Here is a 17,758-nt window from a genome sequence, read left to right as displayed (position 1 = left end):
GTGGCATATACCCGTTTACCATTGGCATCGATGTACGGGTATGCGCCACAGGTGATTGACAGTTTATATCTACCCAGGAACGGCGAGAACAGACATTGGTAAATTTTTTTTAATTTCGAGAATTTGCCCACCGGCATACATAGTTAAATATACAGATAGAGGCCGGCTTAGTGCTCTATGGTGGGGCCCATAGAGCCACAAATCATAATCCGGTGGTCTTGTCGGATGAAGGCCCACTGTTCTCAGGTAGCGCCGCCGTATCTGATTAAAATGCGAGAGCGTTAAGAAAAACCGACAACGTCAGCGTTGACCCGACGAATGCAGAGAATAAAAATTAGGATCCCAGCAGGAATCGAAGCCAATGGTTCTGCGTGGTGGCAGTCAGGTATTCTACCACAGAGCCACGCCAGCTCTAGAATCTGCTTTGGAAAAACACCCTATGCAGGCGTAATGTCGGTGCAACGTCAGTTGTGGTTGTGGTGCTGGCTGTCTAATTTTATAACAAAGCAATAAACACTACATATGTACTCCTATGATACAGGCGTCATGTCAGGTTAACGTCTGTGGTTCCAGTGTTTGCTCTGCTTTTATAGCAGTGTAATAAACGGTACATTTGTATTCCTATGTGATTCAGCAAGATAAATTCAAGCGTTTCTCGACCTCGGAGGAATACGCAAATGAAAGTTACGTATGATCACATAATCGCACCGTAAAGTGCACCTCACTGCGAAAATACTGACGTATGTGCTGTAATGTGGGTGCTGACGTTACGTCAGACCATAAGTTACCCTTTGAACGCCAGTGTAGTCGACGTGCCTGGCAAGACCACGATGTGTACACAACTACTGCACTTACAAAAACATGTCGATCCACCTCGTAACGCTTGGCTCAACAAAAAAAAAAATGCAGCATAGAACTACTCGCTGACTGCTTCGCACGAAACAGATTCCCACAAGGCGTGGGATCTGCCGAATATTTAATACCGTGTTATTCTGCCTACACGTTAACATTGTCTCCCAACATTTGAAAAGGATACCCTACGTCTCCTATTCGATTTTCGGCTTTCTTTACGCAATGCTTGGCCGATCGCACATGTTCCTCCGGTGTACATCATGCAAACTCCTGTTCCCGTTTTGCTTTCCTTTACTTTTCGATGCGTCGCCGATTCTGATATTTCAACAGCTATCTTCAGTCTATGTATTTCATGTAGCTTGACGCAACGAGGGCCGTCGTTGGCGGCCGGTGCGCGAACAAGGCTGTCGGCGACGGCGATTGCAGACGGGAACCGATGGAACTGGATCTACTCCCCAGCTTTATCCATGTTTGCATAGCTGTTTGTGCAGCCTAAAGCGCAGCCTGTCTGCTCGGGCTTGGTTCCCGGGGCTTTTCGGCAGCGCAGGACACAAGCGACGAGAGCAAGCACAATGAAGCGCAGCCAACATCCAGCACCGCGTCCCCGCAGCAAGCGCCTGCTCCTTTCTGGCACTCACATGCCGTTAGTTCCACGCCTCCACCGAAAGAGGCGCCACCAGTCCAAACTCGCCCCGCGCTCGGTGCCTATTTCCAAGGATGTTCACATACTCCGAAATCGTAAACAGCTTTCCTGCAAACTAACGAAGGCGTGCTACATAGTGCATACCTGCCGAGTCTCCCGGAATTTCCTGGAGACTCCCAGATTTCGACCATTTCTTACGTTAATACGGTTCGCAGGAAAATCTCCCGGAAATTGAAATTTGTGTGCGTGATCTAGCCACATTGACAAAAATTGCAACCCAATCCAATCCAGGCCTTTTGCGAACCCATATAGTAAGCAAATTTAGGAGGCGTTGATGTAAATGTGACCGACTGATGCGAATTCGTGAAATTCCCCAGCCGAATTCCACTGTGTAGAAAGAGCTGAAATTTGGATGTACCGAACACTTTTCCACGTCGGGGCATGCAATACGAAAGGCGTGTTCACACCTGGCCTCGAAGGGGGCGAAAGCGGCAAAACTCACCGAAAGTTCACTCGCTTCGCCGGAAAACCAGGCGGCGAGCCCGACGTGAAAAAAACGGTCCTGGACCGATTTTCCCGTTTTATGTTTTATGCCGGGGTCCACCATGGCTCCACTGATGTATTTCCGTCACGGATATGACATTGTAAAATATAAAGCCTAACAGATGGCAAAGAAAAAAACGAGAAGAAAGTTCCGTCACTGGGAGTCGAATGTAAGACCCCTCGCTCCGCAGCGCGCGGCGCGAAACGATTAGGCCACAGACGGCACATTCTTCGCCATGCTAACGGCGAGCTATTTATATACAGTCGAATCCGCTTATAACAAACTCGAAAGTGTCGCGAAAAGTGGTCGCTATATCAGTAGTTCGTTGTATATGGACTTGCCTTTAAAAACGTGCGCTTAGCGGCCAAGCAGTTGTTTTCTGTGCACTTTTATTAAAGTGCACCCAATCCCTCCGGTGACAAGCCAAGCCTTTTCGCGTCGTGAAGCAACGCCCGCTACGTGCTCACGAGTGAATTACCCACCTTTGCTGTGAACTGACACCGTTTCACCGAAGCGCGGTACTGCCACGCGGAGCCGATCATCCCTGGCTAGTTGCGTGCAGCGCGTCCCCTACTCCGCTTGCGGAGTCACTGCCGGGTCGCTTGCTGTATGCCGTATGCACGCGTATGTACGTTCTTCGTGCCTGCTTCAGTCCGGACCGTGCACGGGTGCGGCGACTAGCCTGTTCGTTCAACGCGGCGAAAACAAGCATTTTGCAAGCAACGCGCACTCTACGTCTCCACGATGCTCTTGCGGCCCTGCACGACGATGCGCGGCGCACTTGAGTTTTCGCCTATATAGTCAAACACGCAGTATATGCTCGCCGTCAGTGCATCGATGTTTCTCGGTGCCCGCGCCGCTCAACAACAGCGAGCTACTTTCGTTTCTACAAAGCGAGGCGCACTTTAAAGCAGTCTCGCACGACGCAGTGGCGGCGAACTTGCGAACGGCAGCATGGCGCGCTCGTACCGCCGTCAATCCACGCAGTGTACGGCGTACGCCACACGCGCAGCCGAGCAGATATCTACAGATGACTGTGATATAAGGTTGTCTGCTATAAGTCATAACTGCACGTTCACCGATGGCCGCCACCTCGCCTTGGCTCTTTTCTGGTGCTTATATCCGCGAAGGCATCGCCGCAATGGCGCGGAAATCGTTATCACCGATCGACCGGTCTCTGCTGTTACCAAAAAGACGGACGACCTTTTGCGGCACATTGTGGCGTAGACGAGTTTAGGGATGCACTGAACCTTTATGCGATGAAAGTTATCGCGGTTATCACTTCTTGCATTTATGCCTTCTTGCGTTCCAAGGCATTGTTTGGTTCATCGTAGGCGGTCGCAGCTGCAGAGAACGGCGTCAAGAAAGGTTACCGTGCGAAAGCTGACTGCAAGGCTTCATGCTGCCTCCTTTTTTTTTTTTTTTCCTCACTGCCATTCTGCCATTGAAGAAGACTCGAAAGTGAGCGACCTCGCTCGCAGCATCCGAAATCTGCGTGCGGTGCTCGCCGATCAGGGATATCTCAGTCGCGAGTAAGCTGGAGCAGGGCACGCGCGAGCGCGCGCCCCTCTCACGCTTTAGAAGGCCTGTTTTAACTTTCTTTCGCTTCGTATGCGCCGTATTTCTCCCGCAACCGTGTCTGAAGTGTTCGTTGTAAAAGTAGGAGGCTTTGAAAAATGTTCGCTATACAGTGAAATCTCGGTATAACGAACTTCAGGGGACCGCGGAAAAATGTTCGTTATTCTGAAAGGTCGTTATAGTGAAAGCCCAAAAATTTACCATAACAATAGAATTTCAGTAACGCAAACATCCTACCTTTGCAACGGTACGTCCTTGAACTCGTTTCTCACAACAGTGCACACGTGAACGTCAGACAAGGCACGTTTATTTGAAATAGTCCGTGATCGTTTTTTTTTGACGGGTGCAGCACAAACTCTGCGTCACGAACGATTCTAGACCGTCCGCATTTTTATCCGCCGCTTCGGTCGCTGTTCCGCTTTTTTCTATGAATATGCGGAGTTTCCTCAAGTAGGCCAACGCATCTGTGGCCAACACGGACTCGTCGCGATCTTCGGGTGCTACCGTGACATCGCCGTCCATGTCATCGCTGCAATCCTTTAAGGCCCAACTGCATGCACGCGAGTTTTGAGCGACGGCCGACAGGATTTGCTGTCGCGGAGGGCCATCCATCGCCGTCGCTTGTCGCAGGGGTGCAATCGCGAAACGATGCTATTTCCGATCCCACACGGCGTGCTGATCGCGCTGATAACGCGGACGGACCGTCGTTCTGACCACTGGCCAAGCGCGAAAAGCACGAAAGGCATTGGAATCTGAAATAGAATCGTTCCGCGATAGCATCCCAGGTTTCTGGAAAGCCAGAAAACATCGCTTGTCGCCCGGAAGTGAGCATGACGATATCCAACAACATGGCAGCATCTCTGACCCTTGCTTCGGTTGCAATTTGCTCGTGATGCTTCCAATCGGCGCGTACTTCAAGGAATGCAAGTTATAGACTACCTTATTTACAGCCCCATCTCACGCGGAGAGCGAGGCAGCGGCCGTATTTTGTCGTTATTTATGATCGACGGTTCGTTTTGATGTTTCGGTGGTAGCTTGCTGCATTGGTGGTAGCTTGCTGCAATGTCAACATCGTCGTCGTGTGAGGTAGCCCTTCTCCCTGCGAAGCAACGACGTGAGGCGCTGCGGCTTTTCTTAAACTTTCTGTGACAGCAAGAGGAAACGTTGTCGAAATGCGCCTCGTGGACTAACCCCAACATAACGCAGTTTGCAAAGTGCGACGTAGCGTAGGCAGCGTACGCTTCCGGGCGCCCCATGGGATCACAGCAGATACTACTGCCGCGGTTAAACATAAGATTGCGAAAAAAGGAAGTCCCGAAACGCTTTTATGGCATCTTTATCTCAAACAAGACAATAATAAATTTGGCATGTAGTCATTCATCTACTCTGTAATTCTTTTTCGTAATTTGCCTGCGTGCGCGCAATAGTTTTCAATCGAGCAGCGCGACCATAGAGTTTCTTACAATAATACGTGAGCGCGACGGAGCCCGTTTGTCGCAGTCGCCTTTGCTCGAAAGTCGCGTGCTATGCATGCGGTTGTCTAGGAAGCTGTCTAGGAGGTGTTGGCTATGCATGCGGTTGGGCCTTTACAAAACCTGATGCGTTGTCGCCTCCGCAACGAAGGGGGAAAAAAAAAAAAGTTCTTCGCCCGCGTCTTTCTCCTCCCGTGCCATCTCAGGTTTTAGCGGGAGTGCGTCCGCTCTTCGCACTGCGTCGTCTGCTACCTTACAGCTCCGACTGCCATGACCGATACACTGAAATCTAAGAATCCTCGCATTTCGGGATATAAGTTCGTAGTACTGAGGCGTTGTTAAGATTACACGGGAATTAAATAACGATCGTTATTCTGAAATGTTCGTTAATCTGAAGTTCGTAGTAGTGAAATATTTTTACATTGAAACTATAAGCAGTCGGCACGGGATTTCTTAAAAGTTCGTTAATTTGAAATGTTCGTTAATGTGGTGTTCGTTGTAACGAGATTTGACTGTATGTGGACGCAGCTTCAATGTTGAGCATTGGAAAATCGTAAGTGCACCCAAATATGGTCGTTATAACCAATAGATCGTTATACGTGGGATCGTTATAAGTGGGTTCGACTGTACACCATTTGCCGGTGGCGGTACTTTGAGATCAGTGGTACATCAGCGTGTTTTCGTTATCAGTAGCGAGATGGTGCGAAGGGCTCGAAGAGCGCACTTTAAAGATTGCCGCCCCACGCGTCACGGTGAGTGCGCAGCTCTGCAGGGCGTGGTCGCTCATGCGCGCTTATCTCGTGATGGCGGTGGTTTTGTACGTCTTGTGCTCTCACCACAAGTTTGCGTTGAGAGCACGAAGGTCACTTCGCTCACTGCAGCGGCCGCTTTTGCGAAAGGAGTGCGCTGCTCATACAAAAATAAGTTACAGCTGTGACAGTTCGCGCTCATCCTGCGTATGTCCGTTCCGTGCGTCCTTTCTGCTTGAGCAGCATGTTGCAAGTTTCGAGCTGCTTGCCGTTCTTCGCGTGACATCACAATTTGTCGCTATAGCAGTCATTCCTTCGCCCTTGGGGCGAAAGAATGCCCAAGGAACGCTCAACCACTTCTGTGAAGACAAGTTTCACTTTCGTGTTATACAGATTCCTATGACAGAGGGATCAGCCATGTTTTTTTTTTTTTATTAGATGCGTAGCAGCTCTTTGACTAGCCTGTGTAAAGCTGTCCGTCTGTCCGCACAAACGCGAGGCAACGCGCTTCGCTCGGCGCAGGTGTTGGAGCGGTGCCAAGTAGGTCACGCCGCAGCTGGGCGTTGTCGTCGCGCACCCCTCGCACGCTTTCCTCGCAGGTGCGCGCGTACGTCACTCTCTCCCTCACCCGCCGGAGCGCTGCAGCTGCCGGCTCCAACGTATCAGAATAATCTGGAATCAGAACTGTATGCAGTAGAACAAAATGGATGTTCTAAACCCATTGGAACAAAAGTAGAGCTGTGTGAATAGCAAAATTTTGGGTGCGAAGCGAATTCGAATACAGTAATACCTCGTTAACTCGAAGTAGTAAAAAGCAGAAAAAATTTCGAGTTAAACAGCTTTTCGAGATAAGCAAAGTTGCGTAAATTCTATTGAGAAGTAGAGCACCAAGTCTGCCTAGTTGGTTTAGATTCATAATGACGTCCACTTCTATCTAAAAACGTTATCACTACTGGCCAGTTTCTTAACAGGAGGGCCTAACTGGCTCTTTGTAAAGAATTTAAAGAAAAACAATGACGTACCAGAGCTGTCAACCAGCTGTATTTTCCCCACTGCCTTTGTATTTTTGGCACTGCCTCGCAGTAACACTTGCACCTAGCAAAGATTTCTCGAGGTGCTTAACACATAGCATGTGGCGATCATCCGCACTGCTGCACTCAACTTTATTTCGCATCAAGCGAAACATGTTTCTGTCTCGGCTGATGTCGTCAGCCCTTGAGTAGCTGCGTCGACACTGCCGCGATCACCGTGCATGACGCCAAGTTGTTTCACTTAAATGGTCAAACCAGTAGATGTTGCAGGCGAGATCAGTGTAGCCCACCACTAAGTCTAGAGAATCGGCCTTCTCTGTCAATGTTGTGACTGGAAGGGGCTCCTCTCGCACGGTGCAACCACACAATCAGCGCAGTTTTGACGTCCGGAACTTCGAGCCTCAAATCCGCTTCTTTGATTAGGGCTACCTTTCTTTGCAGCACCAGTGACTTGCTTTGCTTTGGCGGCATTATCCTCACCACATCGCACGGCCGATGAGAAAATCCGAGCGACGTGTCTTGCATAAATAAAATGCTGAAATCGCATCTCTGACGGTAAACAAAACGACGTGTGCGACCCATGCTATTTTGCAGGGCCTGCCTCTGTGCACGTCTATGGCATCACATGACGTGACACAGGGTTGCTTGAAAAAGTTATGCCGCTAGGTTCCGACTTCACTTTCGGGAACAGTGTTCACTTCGTCGAAAGCACGGTAGCCTCGTGCGAACCTTGTGAAACGTAGAGATTTTGCCGCTAGCATTTTGTGAAACAGTTCGGCGGCGAAACTTTTGTTCCACTCTCACTCGAGATTTCGAGATAACCGATAGTGGGCACAGAAATACTTCGAGATAAAGGGCAATAAATACATTGCACCTATGTGAAATCGTTTGGTACCGCGGAAAATTTCGACTTAGCCGATTTTTTGAGATATGAGAGTTCGAGTTAACGAGGCATTACTGTATTGAAGTGTGAGTGCGAATCGAATCGAATATTTTTCGAATATTTCTTGAATATTTCTAGAATATATTGGAATACTTCGAAGCGAAATTGCAGAAAAAAAGTTAAGAGAGGATTCCTAAGCATATTCTTATGAGATAGCAACATGAAAGTGTTTCCTTTCACTAGGTTGATGAAGCACTGGCGGGGTAGTGTTTCATAGTTTCCTTATCAAGAATGAGGCAATGTAGAGGCCGAATTCTATTTATGTACATGATTTGGTGCAACCAAAGTGTTGCCGACAACACTTCACACGTGATAGGCAAAGGTGCCATTTCCTCAGCCTCTCCTCCTCTTCCAACTTCTGTGGAAGTCCAACTGATGTGGCGGACAAGGGTGTGCTCCCTTCAAGTCCGGAGTTCCAAATCTGCCTTGTAGACGTCGATATAAGAACATATGAAATTTTGGATGCTAAAAAGCTTCGACGTCCGATTTTTTGGGCTTCCTTCCCCAATTTCAGGTACAAAACAGCATTACTTGAGCCCCCACCTCTGCCACATCTTTCATCTCCATGTTGGAACCAGCGTTTTCTTGAGTTAATAGATTTGTGACCGTAGCGGAGCTTGAAAGGCAGCTTTGCCGCAATACGGGGGTGTGATGAGGTGAAGCATATTGAAAATCTAGGGACCACTTCCAATCGGACGTTGACTGTGTCTTAGCAAAGTTCAACCGTCGCGGAGCTTGAAACGCAGCTTTGCCGCAATGCGGGGGTGTGATGAGGTGAAGCATATTGAAAATCTAGGGACCACTTACAATCGGACGTTGACTGTCTCTTGGCAAAGTTCGACCGTAACGGAGCTTGAAAGGCAGCTTTGCCGCAATACGAGAGTGTAGTGAGGTGAAGCATATTAAAAATCTGAAGGGGTCACTTTCAATCGGACGTTGACTGTACTTGTTTTTAGGAAGTTCGAATAGTAAAATTCCAGTGCGAATCGAATCGAATAGCAAACACTATTCGAAAAATATTCGAAATTTCTAATATTCGCACACCCCTAAAAAGTTATTGTGTGTCGAACATTCATGAGTAAAGTCCCAGTTTGACATTGACTCACTTGCGAATGTTCAACCTACCATAACTTTTTTTTCCAAATTGGTCTAGAAGATCCATTCCTGTTGTACTGCATACAGTTCTGATCCTAGATTATTGTGATATGCCGATTTACTTTGTAACCCTCCGATTGTGATTTAAGTCAGTTTAAGGAAACCAACAGAAGGATGCTGAAACCTACAGAAAGCAGTGTGGTGCAATAAAACCTGCAATCAACAAAAAATGTGCTGAGAAAACTTTTTTATTTAGCTGTTGATTGGAAACAGTGTGCCTGCTTTTGCTTGTGTGCAGTAAAAGATGTGCATCCATGCTGTAAAAGATTGTGCTCTCTTTATGATCTCAAAAAGTCTTGTTCTAGGTCCTTCAAAATTCTTTGTTGGGGCCTTGAAAGTCCTTAAAAAACCTTGAACCTGTTACGTAACGGTTACTATAAACCCTGTCCTGACTTTCTTGCCTGTTCTCTGTAATATTAACAATACAGCTACCTCCGCTTAGTGTTCCCAGTCTGCCAGGACTTGCAAAAAATTTGGTGTTGCTATTACTTAGATGCAGGCTGCACAGCAGCATCCATCGCAACATGGTGGGCAACACCAGGGACAGCATCCAGGGCAGCACCCTGGGCAGCAGCACCCTGGTCAGCAACATCCTGGCCAGCACCCTGGCCAGCATCCTGGCCAACATCCTGGTCAACACCCAAGCCAGCAGCATCCAGGGCAGCACCCTGGCCAACATCCAGTTCAGCACCCCAGTCAGCATCCTGTCCAGCATCCCGGGCAACACCCCAGTCAACACCCAGGACAGCATCCAGGTCCACATCCCAGCCAACACCCTGGTCAGCAGCAGCCACATCCTGGCCAGCCACACCCAGGACAGCACCCTAGCCAGCCACACACCTCTCAGGCCCAAAGCCAGCATCTTAGCCAGCACCCATCTCAACACCCAGTACCCCATCCAGCATCGCATCCAGCACAACACCCTTCGCAGCATTCCAACCAGGCACAGCAGCCACAACAGCCACCTCAGCAGCAGCAGCAGCAACAGCATTCCTCACCACCTCCGGTTTCCTCACCACCCAGTGGCCCAGGTACGCCACAGCAGCAGGGGCCCTCGCCTCCTTCCCAGCAGCATCACCCGCCATATGGCAGCCAAGGTGAGAGACTGCTGATATAGTACTTACTTTCTGTCTGTCGTCGGTTGTGGTTTTAGAGCTTCGATACAGTTCAGCCACATGTAATATCGCCTCTTATAGACCAGAACACAGCGAATTCCATGCGCAGCGCCATATTTGCATCGCGCGTCGCGCCATCTATCGCACACGTGGAGAAACAACACGCCCGGGCTGCCATGCCAGCAGACGCTACACAGAGCAAACGCAAAACTCAAACTCGGCCCGTCGAAGAGCGTATGTCACGTCTTTTCTAGCGTGGACGTTTTCGCTGTTTTTATTGGAACATCAAGAACACCTTGCTCATGCAAGTCCACAATGTATACAGTGCAGACCACTTATAACGTAACCGCATATAGTGCAGGACCGGTTATAATGCGGTCTTTTTCGACTCCCGTTTACCCTCCCATAAAACCGCATGTATACGCATACCGCTTATTGTGCAGTCCCCCAAGATAAAATACCGTTTATAATGCGGTTGCGGGAAAATATTTCTGACAAACGCAGTAACGAGTGCGGTTCTCAAAGGAGGTACGCCGCTGGGTAGGGAGTGACGAGGTCGTTACGAAGGGTGAGGGCACGCACAGTGAACGAACGAGGGGCGGAGGGAGGAAAAAGACCGCGGCAGCGCTGCGCGGGCTCGCCGAGTGGGGAAGGATGGTGGTTGCCTAGGCGATGGAGTAGCCTTTGCACCGGCGGCGGCAAGGCTCCGCGGCCGCTTGCCGGCAGCGCGTTCCGCATGGAACGTACGATCGCGTCCTCATAAAGTGCGCTTTAAAGTAAGTTTCCTGTCGGGAAAAGCGTCGTCATCACATTTGCTACAGATATCGCGTTTGCTACCTCGTCCGCAAATTGAAAAGTTTTGCGGCTTCATGACGCGAGCTTTCGCCTTTTCTGCCAGTGCGCGGACTTAAACGAGCTTGGCGGCCTTTTGTCGCCGTTGATCTCCCGGCCGCGAACACAAACTTCGTATCACGCGCGTTGTTCTTGGGTTAGTGCTTGAGTGCGATCCTTTTGACGTCCGATCTTCATGTTGTCTTAGACAAACTTCCCGCGACAACATGCTGAACCGCAGGCTAGGCCTAATCGGCGTTGGTTGCTTTTCGGTAGCGGTCGCGGGCGATAAAAGTTGCGGTTTGGTGCGGAATCAACGAAACTTTTTGCGATGGCTGCATTGGAAGGGAAGAGAATCAATCATATCGTTAATGAAAACGAGGGCATGGTTGGCACATGCACCTCTCGAATGGTGGTACTGGATTCGATTGCAATGACTTGGACATCGCGTGCGCGCCCGTGAAATCGAATGATCGGTACAGCTCAGCACGTGAAATTTCGGTCGCGATTCGACATCGTTTCTGTGTAATGTGCATACCTCGAGGTGGCCTGAAACGTAGTCGGCAAATTTCCGCGATGGCACTTTGTTTTGTTTGCTTTTTTCCCCCGTGTTCATTTCGTTGGCAATGCGGGTCTTTGGCGGTTAATTTTTGAACATTCGGAGATTTAAGTGGTTGTAAGTGCCCCAAATCGCATATGTCGATTATTGGACACGCGAGGCTACATGCTCAACACGTTTTGCGCAAGTGCAGCCTTTGAAGAAGGTTGTTTTGTTTATAGTGTGGTACCGCTTATAGTGTGGATATTCGCGACTCCGGCGACTTACGTTACAAGCGGTCTATACTGTACAGTACGTGCCGAGCAGGATGCGAAAGCAACCTCAGCACATACGTACGCTGTTAGATTTGCAAAAAAAAAAAATGTCCTCGCTGTAGTACGCGTGAATCGTAATTGCAGTGCAGCTCGTGAAAGAGTGAAACGATGTTTTGTTGCCCCATATTAGAAGTGGTGCACAAAGTTTTGTGAAAACTCATCATTTCAACATGCATTGCATAATAGAGTACGCTTTACAGGTAGTTTCGCGGAACGTACTATTTTTTCACGAGCGCCCTCACGATAATGCGTCTTACTCACAAAAGCGTGCTACCGGTGGGTATCACCTGCAGTATCGTTCATCGATCCCTTTTGGAAGCTGTCTGCGCGATTTTAATCTTGCAACGATGATGCTTTACAAGTGAAACTGTGCTACATTTAGTTAAATAAGTCGATATTGAAATGGGCGGAATCCAGCTGTCTTTTATTAAACTTGTGCTGTGTAAATATGCTAAAAATTTAGCTGCCTGAGCTAGCGCTACGCCTGCGACGTAAAGGGCACTGGCGCGAGTACTGTTTACTTATGTGCCAATATATATACAGTAAAACCTCGTTAATTCAAAGTCACTGGGACTGTGAAAAACTTTAGAATTAAGCGGGTTTTTGAATTAACGAAACACAAAAAGCGAGATGCAAGGAACTTCGAATTACAGAAAGTAATCAGAGGTGGTCGTTTGGCCTTCTAGTTTGTGGCTCCAAGGGTTGTTTTCCAGCAATACCTGGTCCCATTTTTGCCGCGAACTCGGGAAAACGGCAGGCCTCGCTGCTATCAGCGCAAAAAAAAAAGTCGTGGTCAGCTGAAATGCGTGCCTGCGGAAAAGAAGGCGTGCTTCACTGCAGCACAGTGGTGACATGCTGGCAGCATGTCACCTGCTCCTCGCAGCCTCACCGCATCATGATGCGACCATTCGCCCATTCTTTCTGGTAAAATAAGGAATATGATAATGGCCAGTGTGACGGAATACGCAAGGTGTTCTGGCTGGAAAACATGATCATTGAAGTTTTCACTGAGTTTTCGAAGTAGACGTTACAGGCAAGAACTCCGCCAGCAGTGCAAGTGCGGAAATTGCCGAAGCAACCGCCAATCGGAGGTTCGCATACATCACGAGTTCCGTCAGACGGTCCTTTATTATCTTTTCTTTTCCCAAAAAGAATGGGTAAATCATGACGCGGTGACGTTGCGAGAAGCATGCGACATGCTGCCCGCGTCACCGCTGTGTTGCAGTGAAGCACGTCTTCTTTTCCGCAGGCGCACGTTTCTAGCTGACCACGAGATTTTTTTTTTTTTTCCGCTAGCAGCAGCGAGGCTGGGTTGCTTCAACTGTCGCTTATCAATATCGCTACACTGCATTGCCCTGTGGCTCCTAAGGGCCGTCGCTTCCGCGGATTTGCGGCGAAATCTGGATCGGGAATTGGCACATGGCACCCAAAGTTTTCGAATTAACCGGGCTGGCGCTGACCACCGCTTCAAATTATCCACTCAGATTTACATTGCAAAATACGGGACCACAGAAACCCTTCGAATTATGCGGGATTTCGAAAAAAGTCACAGTTTCTCCGCAAGGGCGAAGCAATGAATGCGATAGCAAGGAACTAATGCTATACGAAGTGAGGCTTGCCAATGGATGCTCTCAGTTTGAACAGCGCTTCTGTTGCAAAGGCGGCCGAAGCAGCGAAGGAAACTAGCGTGCTTCAAGTGTCGAGCTGTGACACTTGATAGTTCGCGCTCGTCTTCTGTTTGTTCGTTTAGCAGCGTCCCTGAGCTCGAGTGACATTCGTACGCGCCGTAACATGAGCGCGGACATCAAGGTGAGAGCGTGAAACATTCCTCTACCCCTCGCCACGAGAAAACCGCGCGAGCAGACAGCGGAAGGGCAAGCTTCTCCCATGCGCAAATATAAGAAGCGAGCGAGCTCGCCGACGACTTTTAAATGCGCCCGTCGGGCTCCTAGCGCCACCTCGCTGGTAATGAAGAAACGCCTATTATCGCCTGCTGTCTCTGAGTCCGTCCAGCGCTAAATGGTGTGTATATAACGCTCGCCGTTAGCTACGTGGAGGATCTGCGTTTCGTGGCGTAGTGGATAGCGCCGCTCGCTGCGGAGCAAGAGGTCCCTGGTTCGATTCCGCGCTTCGGAAGCATTTTTCTGAATTATTTTTCTTTGGGGCCTTTATATATATACAGTAGAAACCCGCTGTTACGTTCGTCACTGCTGCGTTTTCTCGGCTGTTACGTCGTTTTCCGCCGGTCCCGGCATAGCTCCCATAGGATACAATGTATTGGGAACCCCGCTGTTACGTCGTAACTGTCGGACCGTTCCCGTATGATACGTCGCTAAGTGCGCTCGGAGCCGACCGAGTGACTACCAAAGAGAGCCGCCATGGTGCATTTTCACGCAGCTTGGCCTCGTTTGACCGTAATATTAGCCGCGTGAGAGGCGCAAGCAACAGAATCTTTCAATTGATGCAAACAAAAGCATGGCCTTCGAGATTCAAATTGCAAAGATGGCGTCTATGACGTAACTGCTCGCGAAAGCAAGGCCTTCGAGATTGGCATTTACTATTGACAAAAGCATAGCCTTTGAGATTTGTATTGCACAAACATGGCGTGTATGACGTAATTGCTTGCGAAAGCAAGGCCTTCGAGATTGGCATTCACTTCTGCCATCGCGTTGGCGTAGACTCATCATCATCGTTATTTGTCGGAGAGCGGGAGGAGTTCGAGCTGGTTGGAGCTCGCATGGTCGTGCAGGCGGTTCGCGTTCGGACTCGCCGCGCTGGTCGTGATTGCGTGTGCTTAGTTCTTTCATGCCTGCAGCTGTTGGTGTTAAAAAAATCACACACGTTGATTACATTTCTGTGGATGAGGCCGTCCCCAGCTCCGCGTTTCTATCCATCGACTAGATCGTGGCTGAGCGCGCCAATTTTCGTGCTGCTCGTAAGCATTGAAATAAAATTCTGTACCACTAAATATTTTGTCGTTTTTCCTGTTTCTCGGCTCTTGCGTTTCCCGTCTCTTACGTTTATTTTCTACGGTCCCTTCAAAAGCGTATCAGCGGGGTTCTTAGAACTGTATACATACTTATACATATACGGTGCATGACGGCGGCGACAGCGACGGCAAAATCCAGCCGATACTGTCCATATAATTGCTATCGCAATAATAAGAGTTCGAATTAACGAGGTTTTACTGTATTATGTGCAGCTGGATGCTTCATGTCCAAATAAATTTGGGGACATCAAACACTGAAATGAAAGCACGAAATTCTGGCCAGCTGTTGAGGAACACCGTGCCTAATAAGCGCACCCACACACAAAGCTCGCGCCTGCCTTCAACCCACCTGCGTGTCATGCAAATTAGGTTCCTAAAATGAAATAGGTGGGCATCACACTACAGAATATACGTAGTTAATGTACTTGCACATTTTTACTCGGCTCCTACTTTTTCTGCTTGAATCACAGTTATCCACTCGTGGCGAAGCTGAAAACACTGCACCAGCACTGTTCTTGTGGCGCGTCCTGATCGTCGCAGACAGCGCTAAGTAATATCCTCCTGTTGCGCTGCTTGTTTTGGCATCCAAAGACGACGCAGTGGTGCCCAGACGAGCTCTAATACGCTGAAGCAGCGCGAGCGGGTACTTTTTCGCATTTTAAATCCTCAGAATTGCACCTTGCCCTGTTTACTTGGCGCAACCCGCATGCACCTTGGCAGCCCGGTCAGCCCGGCGTCTGGGTGCGAGAGTATCTGCTCAGCTCGCCGGCAGCCTGGGTGCGAGACAGGCTTGCTCTGGTGTATAATGTAGGACGAGATGTAACAGGATGTATTCACTCATTTACACAACTGGTGTGTATACAGTAGAACCCCGCTGTTGCGTTCCTCACTGCTGCGTTTTCCTGGCTGTTACATCGTTTTCCGCTGGTTCCGGCATAGCTCCCATAGGATACAATGTATTGGGAACCCCGCTGTTAACGTCGTAACTGTCGGACCGTTCCCGTATGATACGTCGCGAAGTGCGCTCGGAGCTGACCAAGTGACTACCGACGAGAGCGGCCATGGCGCATTTTCTCGCAGTTTTTCCTGGTTTGACCGTAACATTAGCCGCATTAGAGGCGCAAGCAACAGGATCTTTCGATTGATGCAAACAAAAGCATCGCCTTCGAGATTCGCATTGCAAAGATGGCGTCTATGACGTAGTTGCTCGCGAAAGCAAGGCCTTCGAGATTGGCATTTATTATTAACAAAAGCATAGCCTTTGAGATTTGGATTGAACAAACATGGCGTCTATGACGTAATTGCCCGCGAAAGCAAGGCCTTCGAGATTCGCATTCACTTCTGCCATCGCGTTGGCGTAGGCTCATCATCATCGTTATTTGTGGGAGGACGTAAAGGGACTTTAGGAGGACGGGAGGAGTTGGAGCTGGTTAGAGCTCGTATGGTCGTGCGCACGGTTCGCGATCGGACTCGCCGCGCTGGTCGTGATTGCGTGTGCTTAGTTCTTTCATGCCTGCAGCTATTGGTGTTAAAAAAATCACATAGTACGTTGATTACATTTCTGTGGATGAGGCCGTCCCCAGCTCCGCGTTTCTATCCGTCGACTAGATCGCGGCTGAGCGCGCCAATTTTCGTGCTGCTCGTAAGCACTGAAATAAAATTCTGTACCACTAAATATTTTGACGTTTTTCCTGTTTTTCGGCTCTTGCGTTTCCAGTCTCTTACGTTTATTTCTTACGGTCCCTTCAAAAACGTATCAGCGGGGTTCTACTGTATAGATGCAGCTTGTGGTGTAGTCATATCAGATGAAATACTTGCTATGATACAGTGAAATCTCGGTATAACGAACTTCAGGGGACCGCGGAAAAATGTTCGTTATTCTGAAAGGTCATTATAGTGAAAGCCCAAAAATTTACCATAATAGAATTTCAGTAACTCAAACATCCTGCCTTTGCAACGGTACGTCCTTGAACTCGTTTCTCACAACAATGCACACGTGAACGTCAGACAAGGCACGTTTATTTGAAATAGTCCGTGATCGTTTTTTTTTTGACGGGTGCAGCACAAACTCTGCGTCACGAACGATTCTAGACCGTCCGCATTTTTATCCGCCGCTTCGGTCGCTGTTCCGCTTTTTTCTATGAATATGCGGAGTTTCCTCAAGTAGGCCAACGCATCTGTGGCCAACGCGGACTCGTCGCGATCTTCGGGTGCTACCGTGACATCGTCGTCCATGTCATCGCTGCAATCCTTTAAGGCCCAACTGCATGCACGCGAGTTTTGAGTGATGGCCGACAGGATTTGCTGTCGCGGAGGGCCATCCATCGCCGTCGCTTGTCGCACGGGTGCAATCGCGAAACGATGCTATTTCCGATCCCACACGGCGTGCTGATCGCGCTGATAACGCGGACGGACCGTCGTTCTGACCACTGGCCAAGCGCGAAAAGCACGAAAGGCATTGGAATCTGAAATAGAATCGTTCCGCGATAGCATCCCAGGTTTCTGGAAAGCCAGAAAACATCGCTTGTCGCCCGGAAGTGAGCATGACGATATCCAACAACATGGCAGCATCTCTGACCCTTGCTTCGGTTGCAATTTGCTCGTGATGCTTCCAATCGGCGCGTACTTCAAGGAATGCAAGTTATAGACTACCTTATTTACAGCCCCATCTCACGCGGAGAGCGAGGCAGCGGCCGTATTTTGTCGTTATTTATGATCGACGGTTCGTTTTGATGTTTCGGTGGTAGCTTGCTGCATTGGTGGTAGCTTGCTGCAATGTCAACATCGTCGTCGTGTGAGGTAGCCCTTCTCCCTGCGAAGCAACGATGTGAGGCGCTGCGGCTTTTCTTAAACGTTCTATGACGGCAAGAGGAAACGTTGTCGAGATGCGCCTCGTGGACTAACCCCAACATAACGCAGTTTGCAAAGTGCGACGTAGCGTAGGCAGCGTACGCTTCCGGGCGCCCCATGGGATCACAGCAGA

At 49.2% G+C, this 17,758-nt stretch overlaps 1 protein-coding gene across 1 annotated transcript in view; it reads left to right on the top strand.

Moving 5' to 3' along the window:
- LOC119377801 (uncharacterized) overlaps nt 1-17,758 on the top strand; it is a 64,606-nt gene that overhangs the window by 21,718 nt on the left and 25,130 nt on the right. The window contains exon 7 of the mRNA XM_037647109.1: nt 9,461-10,064. Within this exon, the coding sequence (XP_037503037.1) occupies nt 9,461-10,064 (604 nt within the window). The remainder of the gene's footprint in view (nt 1-9,460; nt 10,065-17,758) is intronic.

The sequence above is a fragment of the Rhipicephalus sanguineus genome, chromosome 1, assembly GCF_013339695.2.
Source record: "Rhipicephalus sanguineus isolate Rsan-2018 chromosome 1, BIME_Rsan_1.4, whole genome shotgun sequence".
Lineage (NCBI taxonomy): Eukaryota > Metazoa > Arthropoda > Arachnida > Ixodida > Ixodidae > Rhipicephalus > Rhipicephalus sanguineus.
The sequence above is the reverse complement of the archived record's forward strand: the minus strand, read 5'-3'. Positions and strand labels throughout refer to the sequence as shown.